Source organism: Podarcis liolepis (assembly GCF_965112155.1).
Source record: "Podarcis liolepis genome assembly, chromosome: 2".
Taxonomy (NCBI): Eukaryota; Metazoa; Chordata; class Lepidosauria; order Squamata; family Lacertidae; genus Podarcis; species Podarcis liolepis.
Window position 1 is genome coordinate 31,256,855 of NC_139555.1, and position 12,424 is coordinate 31,269,278.

The 12,424-nt window shown below is 45.5% G+C and overlaps 1 protein-coding gene across 3 annotated transcripts in view; it reads left to right on the plus strand.

Moving 5' to 3' along the window:
* DNAH17 (dynein axonemal heavy chain 17) overlaps positions 1-12,424 on the plus strand; it is a 96,468-nt gene that overhangs the window by 75,672 nt on the left and 8,372 nt on the right. For all 3 annotated transcript variants that reach the window (XM_083486967.1, XM_083486968.1, XM_083486969.1), the window contains 10 exons: positions 1,232-1,467; positions 2,202-2,324; positions 4,775-4,979; positions 6,947-7,111; positions 7,490-7,630; positions 8,262-8,432; positions 9,968-10,090; positions 11,320-11,513; positions 11,949-12,097; positions 12,212-12,339. In XM_083486967.1, coding sequence (XP_083343093.1) covers positions 1,232-1,467; positions 2,202-2,324; positions 4,775-4,979; positions 6,947-7,111; positions 7,490-7,630; positions 8,262-8,432; positions 9,968-10,090; positions 11,320-11,513; positions 11,949-12,097; positions 12,212-12,339 — 1,635 coding nt within the window. The remainder of the gene's footprint in view (positions 1-1,231; positions 1,468-2,201; positions 2,325-4,774; positions 4,980-6,946; positions 7,112-7,489; positions 7,631-8,261; positions 8,433-9,967; positions 10,091-11,319; positions 11,514-11,948; positions 12,098-12,211; positions 12,340-12,424) is intronic.

A 12,424-nucleotide genomic window follows, 5' to 3' on the forward strand; every position in this document is an offset into this window, starting at 1 on the left:
CCCAAAGGAATTGTAGGAACTGCTGTTTACCCCTCACAGAGCTAAAATTCGCAGCAGCCTTAAGAAACTGCACTTCCCAGAATTCTTTGGGGAAGGAGGATGTGCTTTAAATTTATGGTGTGTATACAGCCTCAGTAGGAAATGGGCTGGAAGCCCGTGGAACTCCTTAAGCCTTGGCAAGATGTGTTCCCAACACCTGGTCCCACTTAGGAACCTGGTGGCTAAGCTTTGCGCTAACTGTAACTTCCAGGCAGTCTTCTGATTTAGCAGAAATATTTATGTTCCATTGATTCCAGGCAGAAAGAGTCAGCTAGTTCACTTCAGCTCCCCTAAAGCCACATAGCAGTTTCTAACCTAACCTAAATTAATATATATTTTTAATCCTTAATAGCATGGAGTCAGCATTTGAGCCTCTCCTGGAGTTCACATAGACCCCTGCTGCAATTTTACTTGGTGACAAAGTCTGATTCCCAATAACAATACCTTTATGGAGTTACTAAACTCCCATCTCACCTCCCTTCAGGAAATCCTACCTGGCTTATTGGTTCCTCATTAAAGTGTCTGGAGCAGTCTTCTCCAGTTCTTCCTTTCCTGAAATGCCACCCAGCAGGCCCAGGGGATGACAAGATACACCGTACAAGACATTCTCCCTTCTGGCCATCCCTGCTAAGAGCTATTGCTCGTTCTGTTTAACCATCCATTCTAAACTCAGTTACATCATTTGCCTACTGCAGGGGTATCCATTGTGGTGGCCTCCAGATGTTCTCAGACTGCATCCAGTAGCAGCCAGTGTGGTGAGGCAGCCATAGCCACCCTCCCAATGCTAGAGTCTCTACAGCTTACCTGAATGGGACTGGGGTAGGTCAGGGTGCCAGTGGGATTGGGGCCGCACAGCCACATCAGGGCAGCCAATCTAGCCCTTCTGCTCATGCACCAGCTTGTGCTTCCCAAGCTTGCCACCACCCTGCCCCATCCAGGTAAACTGTAGCAACTCTGGCATCAGGTGAGTAGCTCCACAACTTGGCCCAACCTGCTGCTATTGACTACAACTCCCATCATCCCTGACCATTGGCAGTGGTGGCTATGGCTGATGGGAACTGTAGTCCTTCAGCAACTGAAAGGTAACACGTTGGCTCCCCTTGACCCCACGAGGGGTTATTGCCACTTGCGAGATTATGTATTAAACAGGAGCAGTTGATGCATTTCAGGACCCTTTTATTTTACTTTGCAGGTGCCAATTCCCATCACGCCGGGGCTGGACCCTTTGAGCCTCCTAACTGATGATGCAGATGTAGCAACGTGGAACAACCAGGGGCTCCCCAGTGACCGGATGTCAACAGAAAATGCAACTATACTTTGCAACACAGAGCGCTGGCCACTCATTGTAGATGCCCAGCTCCAAGGGATCAAGTGGATTAAGAACAAACATGGAGAAGACCTGAAGGCCATCCGGCTTGGACAGAGAAGGTTGAGCCATAACTATTCTGTCCTGATTCTTCAAGTTTTCTGCCAAACGGAGTTCCCTACAGCTCCAAAGATGAGGGTGGCAATGCTCCAGAGGTGCTGTCCAGGGATAGGCCCGTGGGCACCACCCTTTCTGGTGACCTCTCTCCCCTCTCTAGATCATCCCCGCCACTGAGAAAGAAAGAGGGACAAGTGCACACATGCCCTTAGCTTTCTCCATTTATCCGATAGAAGTCCGATTCAGCGGAGTAAATCTGAGCCCTAAGAACACATAGTGCTGAAAGGGAAACTGGGGAAGAGCATAACTTGCAGCTTCCTCCTTCAGTTGTATGCGCTTTTCGAGGAAGAGAAAAGTAACCTGACCACCTCATGACCAAGGGGACAGTTGCGGGGTGGGGACTCAGACACATTGCAGGCCTCATGGAAAGACCTCAGAGGCACCATTGCATCCAAGAGGGCCATATTGGCAATCCCTGTTCCTTTCCATCAGATTCCATATATGTTAAGGGACGCTCCCTTGTTGCCACTTGTTTGCGGGGTAAGCCTCTTCTGCCCAGATCCCACTTCAGAGCTGTCCAGTGTCTCTGAACTCGGGGAAGCCCAGTCCCAAACTATAGTGATTTTTCATAAGGCTCCTTTTTCTGTGAGCACCAGCGTTCATATGTTCAAAATGAGAGGCGGAGATTGTACTCTAAAACACTGCGACATGCTTAACAGATTTTCTTCCAATGCTGCAGCTATCTAGATATCATTGAAAAGGCGGTTTCTGATGGAGACACCCTGCTCATTGAAAACATCGGAGAGACCGTGGAGCCTGTGCTGGATCCTCTGCTAGGCCGAAACACCATCAAGAAAGGAAAGTAAGTTTGTCGAAGCCAGACTGAAGCCAGAGTAGCCCTTGCTTTTTAAAATGGAATTACTGTAGTTAGGGTTAGGCGTATCTATCCATTCTCTCTTAAGTCTGTCCCTACATTGGCCAGAGTGCCTCCATTACTAAGATGTCACACAGCTACTGTTTGCTGGCATTCCCAAGCCCTAGCAAATCATCCTGAGTGCGTGTCATCCTGCTGGTACAAGCCTGGCCTTGCCATGGGCTACTGTTCTGCATCCTTGGATCGCAATGTACCTGCTGGTTAGTTCACAGCCAAGGTGTCCTGTAATTAATATAGTCAAACCCATGGCCCGGGGGCCGGATCCGGCCCAATCACCTTCTAAATCCAGCCCGTGGACAGTCCAGGAATCAGCGTGTTTTTACATGAGTAGAATGTGTCCTTTTATTTAAAATGCATCTCTGGGTTATTTGTGGGGCCTGCCTGGTGTTTTTACATGAGTACAATGTGTGCTTTTATTTAAAATGCATCTCTGGGTTATTTGTGGGGCATAGGAATTCGTTCATTTTTTCCCCTTCAAAATATAGTCCAGCCCCCCACAAGGTCTGAGGGACAGTGGACCGGCCCCCTGCTGGAAAAGTTTGCTGACTCCTGGTCAAACCTATTGCCCTCAGTAAGCAGATCTGTGCTCCCTCATTTCCATGGTGGACTTTCTGCCAAGGAACAGAGAGAGGAATCCTGGTTTCTAACCACTCCTTTCTATGGATCTCCTGTAACCAAGTACTATAAATTATAAATGCCTGTCTATATCAACCAGGGGAAGTATTAAATTACCGGTAGATAAATTTTACTTTTTATTTCATTTGACTGAAATGTTGTTTTTCATGTGTGGTGGATAAATTAGAAATCTAACCTCTTTGTTAAGAAAATCATGTGCGCTCCACTAACAGGAGGGGCGTGCTCCTGATAGGCTCATCTATTCTCATGTAAATGTCATTGTGCTTAAAAGAAGTTAAAAGAAACACAGTCATTATCCTTAGAGGAGCTATGTGATTAGAGATTGGAAGCTAGCACTCTTGTGATCTGGAACAAACTATATTCAATGTAAGAGTCCCTATTGCTCAGTTATCCAGTAGGTGGTGGCAGACAACTAATTCACAATATGTTTTAGGGTGGATTTAGTCCTAGTTGTAAAGCTGGTGTGACTAGACCCCATCTAATCTAGTTTACCAAGTGACTCCTGTGGAATAAAGACTCTCCTGAGGATCGCACCGTCCTTGCAGATGACATTGCACGTGCTACATTTCCCTGACAGTAGATTCAAACCAGTAACAGCTTAGTGGCTGGGTTTTTCTACCGTCACCAGGTGGCTTTGACACCACCCGTTTGTCCCGTTCCTACTTTGCTCTGTTCATTGGGGAAAGAATGTAGAATTTCCTACATATTTCCATTGATGATATCCCTTCTTGTTTTCTTGTTTTCATTGGGTGCTGTTGCATAAATGTTCCCAGAGTAGTGCTGTTTTTGCTTCAGCCCTATACCACATCTACTTGGAAAGAAGCCATGCTGATTTCAGTGGGGCTTCCTTCCAAATCCAAATGAGTGTGTTTATGACTGCAGCAATCGTTTCATAAGCTGAGAGCCGGTCTTCATGCCTCTTACTTTTTAAGCTGGTTCAAAATTGCAAGCATATGTCTCACATTTTCCATTCTGGTGTTTGCGTACTTGTGCATATGTATACACAGAACTCTTGCTTCTCCCCCCTAGCCACCCACCCTGCCAAAGGACAGAAATACCGCCCCCCTCCCCTGTGTTTTGAACCACATATAATTTACAGTGGTACCTCAGGTTAAGAACTTAATTCGTTCTGGAGGTCCGTTCTTAACCTGAAACTGTTCTTAACCTGAGGTGCCACTTTAGCTAATGGGTTCTCCCACTGCTGCCATGATTTCTGTTCTCATCCTGAAGTAAAGTTCTTAACCCAAGGTACTATTTCTGGGTTAGCGGCATCTGTAACCTGAAGCTTCTGTAACCCGAGGTACCACTGTATTCCTTAAGTTATTTTTTATTTAATTCATTACATCCAAGTTATACACCACTTGATTGTTAAACAAAAAGCCCTCAAGGCATTTTACAAAAAGATAAAACAATAAAAATCAAGAAACGCTTACAATAGTTTAAAACATACAAGAAGTTAAAATACTGAAATTGGTTAAAATTTACATTAACTTTCTAATCATCTGAGCAGGCTTGTCTATGAGGCATGAAGCAGCAACAACAATGTGCCTAAAATGCACTGCTTTTTTGTATGCATTAAATAACTTTTTAGCATATCCAAAAATAGGATTTGACCCTTCCTGTGACGTCCTCACCCAGCTCTGCCCCTCCAACTGCCAGAAGTAGCCTACCATCTCATTGAAGAACCTTTATCTGCCTGTTACCTACCTGTTCTCATGACGTGTTAACACTCTAATCCCCAGATACATTAAAATAGGAGACAAGGAGGTGGAGTACCACCCCAATTTCCGCCTCATTCTGCACACCAAGTACTTCAACCCCCACTACAAGCCAGAGATGCAGGCCCAGTGCACACTTATCAACTTTCTGGTCACCAGAGATGGGCTGGAGGACCAACTTTTAGCTGCTGTGGTGGCTAAGGAGAGACCTGACCTAGAGGAACTGAAGGTATTGTAATTGCTAGATGTGAGTTGTTTATGAACAACATGGCTTATTTTACAAGAATTTATGGTAGCCACACTTGGTCAGAAACTTCAGAGCTAGCCAAATGGTCTTAGAAGGTGCGTCTCTGAACCTGCCATTCAGGTTTTCATCTGCTCCAAAGTGGTGATTACTACATATTAATGTTGTGTTTTAATTGTTGTAACCCACCTTGGGGTAATAATAATAATAAAGTAAGGTTCCAAGTATATTAAAAAGGGAAAGGCATTAATTTGTGCATAGCACCCAACACAATTCCAATTCCCAGCTGGTGAGGATGGTTTTAAGTTTCTGTTCCTACTTTCCATTTACATGTCCACATATATATATATAAATTCTCTGCACTCCCTTCCCTGCATTAGGTTTTAAATGTGAAAGGGAACCAGGTCCATGTGTAAATTAATTAAATATTTACTAGTATATTAATGAATTGCTTAGATTTAATTTAGCGTATTTAAATCATTTCCTCTGTTTAAATAGATATTTCAAACCAGTGAATTCATTCTGTATATTTTAGAATGTGTATGTTTAACAATGCAAACTTATATCTGTTTATTTAATTATGATTTTCATTTACCCACCTTGGGGTTCACTTTACATTTACTGTTTAATGAAGTATATTAGGCTGTTATTTGGGTGAACCTCTTTAGGATAGAAGGACCCACTAGTGATAGTTGCCACAAGCAGAAGCCCCACCCCAACCTTCATATTAAATGGCATTGTGCAATGGGAGGGACTATTTAGGATGTCTGTAGCCATTTCATTGCCGCACAGGTAAGAACCTTGGAGCTGAGCTCTTTAACACACTGGTAATGGCAACCGTGTGTCCTGCTTTACAGAAAGCAGTCCTCTTCTTTGAAGGAGTCTTCTGTTTGAAGGGTTGTCTGGTCCAGATTATCTTCAAATGATAATGAGCCCTGGGAAGGAAGAGCAGAGACCTTGAAAGTAGCTCATCAGTAGCCAACTGAGCAGGCATTGCTGGTCTCAGGCTTCTCCACTATAGTTACACATACTCACATACTGTACTCAGGGGGACCCAAGGCACTTTGCTGCCTGAGGCACAGGGCAAGATCACACACACACACACACCCTCCATCCCATGTACAGAAACTGAATAGACACATATAGCTCTGATCTCCAAGAGGAACAAATGGCCCCCAGGGGGCTCTGGAGGGGTGGGCAGGGGCTGCCACAGCTGTTCCCCAGCTTCTGCTGCCTGAGAGCATTGCCTCCCTCTGCCTAATTGGTAGGGCTGACCCTCATAATAATTTAGTTAAATACAGTAGTTATTTCAAGTTTGCACTTATACATGTAAATAAGTATGGTATATGCAAATTATATGCAAATCCGTATCTTTTCCCCCTTTTTTGTTTGTATTTGGGGGAGGGGGAAGGTTGGTGCATTTTCTCTTATTGGACGTAAATGAACTTCATCTAAGAGCTGGCCCTTGTGCCCTTCCTTGCATCTGCCATGCATCTTCCGTGTCCGCCTGAGCTGTTAGTCACTGTTGCATTGTGATGACCCTTTACAAAACTCTTGTAGTCACAAAAAGACCACGATCGGAAAAGAACAAGCTGCTTTATGTGTTATGTGAATGCCGGTGGTCCCTCATTTGCATGACTGCCTTGAATGAGCTTAGAACGAAGAGCTTCCGTTCCAGGAGCTTCTTTGCATTTTCACCTCTTGAAAAATTACATTCTCTGCGATAATTTCGAGGCGCAGTACGGCTGGTGAGTCCAAAGGGCTCCCATTTCATCCAACTCTGCTATCTGTTGAATTGCAGCCTGTCTGAAGGCTGTCCACCTTCAAAGGAAGTCAGTCTCTCTCTCTCTCTCTCTCTCTCTCTCTCTCTCTCTCTCTCACACACACACACACACACACACACACCCCTACCAAATTCTAACATGTATTTCCCCCCCTCATTGCTGGTATAGGCTACTCTCACAAAACAACAGAATGAGTTTAAGATCATCCTGAAGGAGCTGGAGGATTCCTTACTGGCTCGACTCTCTGCTGCTTCAGGAAACTTCCTTGGCGACACAGCCTTGGTGGAAAATCTGGAGACCACCAAGCGCACAGCAAATGAGATAGAGGAAAAGGTGAGTCACAGGGCCATGGCTAGGGCTCTTCGAGGACAAAGAATGTAGAATGCTTCTGGGCCCATTAAGTTGGCAGGTAGTCAGGATCTCACTGGCACTGCAATTTACAGTGTACTCAGCTGTCCTATAAGTAAAGTAGAAAAAGAGGAGGGAGATGGGGCCGGTTTAGCCTTAAAAACCCTGGGGCTCACTCATTAATAAAAGCCCTGGAAAGTGGGCTGCTCTGAACAGTCACTGCGCTATTCGGGGGGGGGCATCTCCAATAACCTATGTGATCTGTCAACAAAGCAACAAGAGTAAGGGGCTATGGAGCTACACTGTGGTTTTCTAGAGAACTGATAACTGCTGTATTGAAGATTGCTTGTTGTTGTTTTTTAGGTGAAAGAGGCTAAAATTACTGAGCTGCAAATAAATGAAGCTAGAGAGAACTACAGGCCAGCTGCAGAAAGGGCTTCCTTGTTGTACTTTATACTGAATGACCTCAACAAAATCAACCCCATCTATCAGTTCTCGTTAAAGGTAATTAACTAAGGAAGGAGACTAGTTGGACAGGCCACTAATTACATTTGTGGAGAATAGCCTCTTCCCTGCTATCACTGACACCAAGTTATTCACATCCTTTTGTGCAGTTAATCTTGAGAGCCAGTGTGGTGTAGTGGTTAAGAGCGGTAGACTTGTAATCTGGTGAACCGGGTTCGTGTCTCCACTCCTCCACATGCAGCTGCTGGGTGACCTTGGGCTAGTCACACTGCTCTGAAGTCTCTCAGTCCCACTCACCTCACAGAGTGTTTGTTGTGGGGGAGGAAGGGAAAGGAGAATGTGAGCTGCTTTGAGACTCCTTCGGGTAGTGATAAAGCGGGATATCAAATCCAAACTCCTCTTCTTCTTACAGTCTACCTCTATTGCAGGGGTGGCTGTCTGTTCGTTATAACTTAGGCTCGGGCATAAATACCTTGCCCCGAGGTCATATCAAAGGATCTTGCCAAAGGGACTTGAACCATAGAGTTTATGCGAGGCTGCAGCCCAAACACTGTATGTTCTTGTGTTTTGGATGAAGGCACCTTCCCCGTGTCTGCCTTTTAATAAAAGGCCAAGAAGTCCAACCACATTAAACTGTTTTCAACTGTGCTTTGACTTCTTTTCTGATCAGGCATTCAATGTGGTCTTTGAGAAAGCCATTCAACGGACTCCTCCAGCAGAAGATGTGAAACACAGAGTGATCAACCTAACTGACGAAATCACCTACTCCGTCTACATGTACACTGCTCGGGGACTTTTTGAGAGAGACAAGCTTATTTTTCTAGCCCAAGTTGCCTTTCAGGTAAGGTGATTTCCTGCTGGCACTGACAAAAGAAGTAACTGGGGTTTTTTTTGTTTCCATGGAGTCAGTCAACATTTCCCTCTTGCCTGGTAATCAGGGTGTAGCTGTGTGGACAGTGGATTATTAGACCCAAAGAGAGATGGATCAGAAAGGGATGTTGTAAAGCAAGTTGTGGAGAAACTTCTAAGAAGGACTAGAAGGAGGTAGCTCTTTAGAAAATGAAGAAGAGGAGTTCCAGAGGAGGTCAAACTTTGTTGTTGGCATCTGTCTCGAGAGACAATGGAGTGCTTCTCTGGGGGTGAAGTCATACCACTGCATTAGCAAGCACCTCCTCAGGTCACAACCCTGGGCTGTGTGAATGGAGCTCCTGTGCTGCCCGGGCAAAAAAAAAAAAAAACATTCCCCACCCCTCATCCTCACTATTGTGGTCCAAAGGAAAGCAGAGCAATGTGCTTAGCACCAGCTTGGCTACAAGAGTTGCCAGAAGGAGGTGATACAAGCCGCCTTCCAATTGTCTTAGGGACTCCACTCCAGATTTGTTTACCATTTACTCTTTAGCCGCCTTCTCCTGTAAATATCTTGCAAGGCAGTGGAGGTCTAGGATCAGAGTTTCTCTTCTCCTAGACGAGCTACCTTCCCAGGTTGATGAGCCCCATCTGCCCCTCACTTCCCTCTACGGTATGTGCAGAAACCACCTTCTTGACCCTTGGTCTTCTCCATACAATCCACCGGAGACCATCTTCACATGAAAGGAAGTCCCTAACTCACCAAGGGTTTGAGACACATTGGCTCCCCTCACCTGGTTTAGCCAGCCAGTCAAAGCCGTTCCCAGGTTTGGCCACTGTCACAGGTTGACAGCTTTTGGGTGAGAGTTGAGTGCAGTGGGAACCACAAGTGGACAAATTACCCCAGAAGGAACACGCCGTTTCCCCCTCCAGAGGTACTGCTACTCCCCTAACTCCCTATGCAAACTACCGTATTTTTTGCACCATAACACTCACTTTTTTCCTCCTAAAAAGTAAGGGGAAATGTCTGTGCGTGTTATGGAGGGAATGCCTACGGGTGGCATGCCTACGGATTTTCCTCCTCTAAAAACTACGTGCATGTTATGGTCGGGTGCGTGTTATAGAGCGAAAAATACGGTACATTGGAAGTAACAGCAACAGCAGTCAAGGAGAAAGATTAGGCTGTAGAATCCTATCAGGTAAGTTTCAAAATAGGGATGGTTAGCATCAGCAGGGTCCCCTCCCATACTGAAGGCTGAAGTGATGCTGCTGTCTTGTTTAGGCTTGCAGCTGCCGCTGCTGCTTAGTATACAGTAGTCATCAGACCGGGTTGTCCCTAACCAGAGTGTTCATCTGACCTCACAAGACTGCAAAGCCAGATTCGCGTTGGGTGTGGTCTCTTCTATCCTTGTCTTTGGCTCCTGCTCCTGCTGTCAGTAAACTCAGAAGGATAAACAAGACCAGCAGCTGTTCCAGGAATTGTTTCTGGAGTAAATAGTCCTCATGCTTCTAATTCCATGCTTTCTCTAGGTCTTGTTGGTGAAGAAAGAAGTGAATCCAGTGGAACTTGACTTTCTTCTGCGCTTTCCCTTTAAAGCTGGGCTGGCATCTCCAGTAGAGTTCCTGTTAGGCCAAGGATGGGGTGGAATTAAGGTTTGTTTGAAAATAACTATTTCTAGAATGAAGTCCTTTTTTGGAGCTGAGAGAGACCCATTAGAAAACACTGGTATCCAGTGGCATGGTTCACGATTGATGGGGACTGAGTCGTAGACGTTTAGCTACCGTCACACCTTTTCGTGTGAGCCATCTAAAGAACTGTGCTAGCAGTTTGAAACCTCTGCTCAGCAGTGAACGCCCATAGCTTGGGAGAGCCTGGCGGTGGAGTGGGGCCTTTCCCTTCCCTCAGCCTGCCTGTAGCCACAGCCTCTTGTTGCGTGTACATGAAAAGAGCAATCACGCTCTACAAACAAGTTGCATTTCATTTCCTGCAGGAAAGCAAGATGAGAAATGAGGCCACCTTTTCATCCAGGTCTAAGATGACCTGGAAATGGCTGTTGAGCCCTTCCTGCAGTTGCTTGGCATCCAAAAAACTGTTCCTTTGGAATGGCCAATGTTGGCTGTGGTATCGCAGGGATTACAACATGGGTTGTGAAGCAGTACTCTTTAGAGCCTGTTGTGTCTTGTGACATTTTAGCTAAAGTCAAGTTAGGATACCTGGACCTCTTTCTCCTCGTTTCTCTACTGTGGGGAACCTGAGGCCCTCTGAATGTTCTTGGACTGCAGCTTCCATTGGCCATGCTGGCTGGGGTGGGAGCCCAACTACCGGAGGGCCTCTGGTTCTCCATCTCTGCTCTGCTGCAAGCATGACAGCCTGGTGCCTTGGGCGCTATATCTGTAGTATCCAATGTGGCCCTCCCCTTGCCATAGGCCTCCTGTTTTCACTTGAACTGGCAGAAGAAGGGAATCTGTTAACAGTTGAGGCGGTTGTGAGCAGAGTACAGTGGTACCTTGGTTCTCAAACTTAACCCGTTCCGGAAGTCCATTTAACTCCCGAAACCGTTTGAAAACCAAGACGCAGCTTCCGATTGGCTGCAGGAGCTTCTTGCACTCAAGCAGAAGCCACATCGGATGTTCGGCTTCCAAAAAACGTTCACAAACCGGAGCACTTCTGAGTTTTCAGCATTTGGGAGCTGAATTGTTTGACAGCTAAGCCATTCAATAACCAAGGTACTACTGTTTGACGTGTGTGGTGTCAGAAAGGGATTGTGCGACTTAACATGAGTTATTGCTCTCAGGTGCATTTATTAAAGCCACTGGTGTAACTAGGAGGAAAGAAAGCAAGGGCTTGTCAGCCCCATGTTCTCTGTTAACTGTGCTCTCAGGTGCTGTCTGATATGGACGAGTTCAAAAACTTGGACAGTGACATTGAAGGTTCTGCTAAGCGGTGGAAAAAGTTTGTGGAATCTGAGACCCCTGAGAAGGAAGTATTTCCAAAGGAGTGGAAGAACAAGACAGCCCTGCAAAAGCTGTGCATGATGCGATGTATGAGGCCAGACCGCATGACCTACGCAGTCAAGTATGTGCTGCACTCTTCCTACAGCTTGGGAACGGCCATTTGGGACATAGCACTTTCTGAAAAACTCACACAAAAACTTTGTATGGCTAGAGGGCAAAAAAACCCGCTTTTGCGGCATGGCTGTTCAGCACATGGACAAAGCCGACAGGAGAAGCTGTGCCACATTTCATGATACATGGTTCTAGTAACATTTCCCTTCATATTGTTATTCGCACCTTTCATTTTCTTGCTCCACTTCAGTCCTTGTACAAACTTCATTCTTGTTCTTTACATGTGAACTATGCTGCAGGGTTGGGAATGGGGAATGTTCAGTTTGTATCTCCCCCCCCCCCATAATTTTTTAAAAAGAAACTAATCACACAATCCATAGGTTTAAGACCCAAAATGTTCACCAGAGCCAATTCAATCCCCTGTATGTTTCTTTATTTCCCTCAGGAACTTCGTGGAGGAGAAAATGGGGAGTAAATTTGTTGAAGGCCGAAGTGTTGAATTTTCCAAATCCTATGAAGAGAGCAGCCAGTCAACACCCATATTCTTCATTCTCTCCCCTGGGGTTGATCCCCTGAAGGATGTTGAAGCCTTAGGTGAGTTGGGAGAGCCTTTCCAGTAAGTGTGCCCTATAACAGCGCACACAGCAAAAGCTTTAAAAGAACAACAGACATTTAAGAAATTCCACTCAATTTTAATAACTCTCTTAGGTCAAAAGCTTGGCTTCACCATAGACAATGGGAAAATCCACAATGTGTCTCTAGGACAAGGACAGGAAGTTGTGGCAGAACATGCTCTGGATGTGGCTGCAGTAGAAGGACACTGGGTCATTCTTCAGGTATTTCAATTCCAACAAGGTTTCCTGCCAGTTACTTCTTACACTGTACTTTTAGTGTACTTCTTACACTAGACAGCTTTGTCTA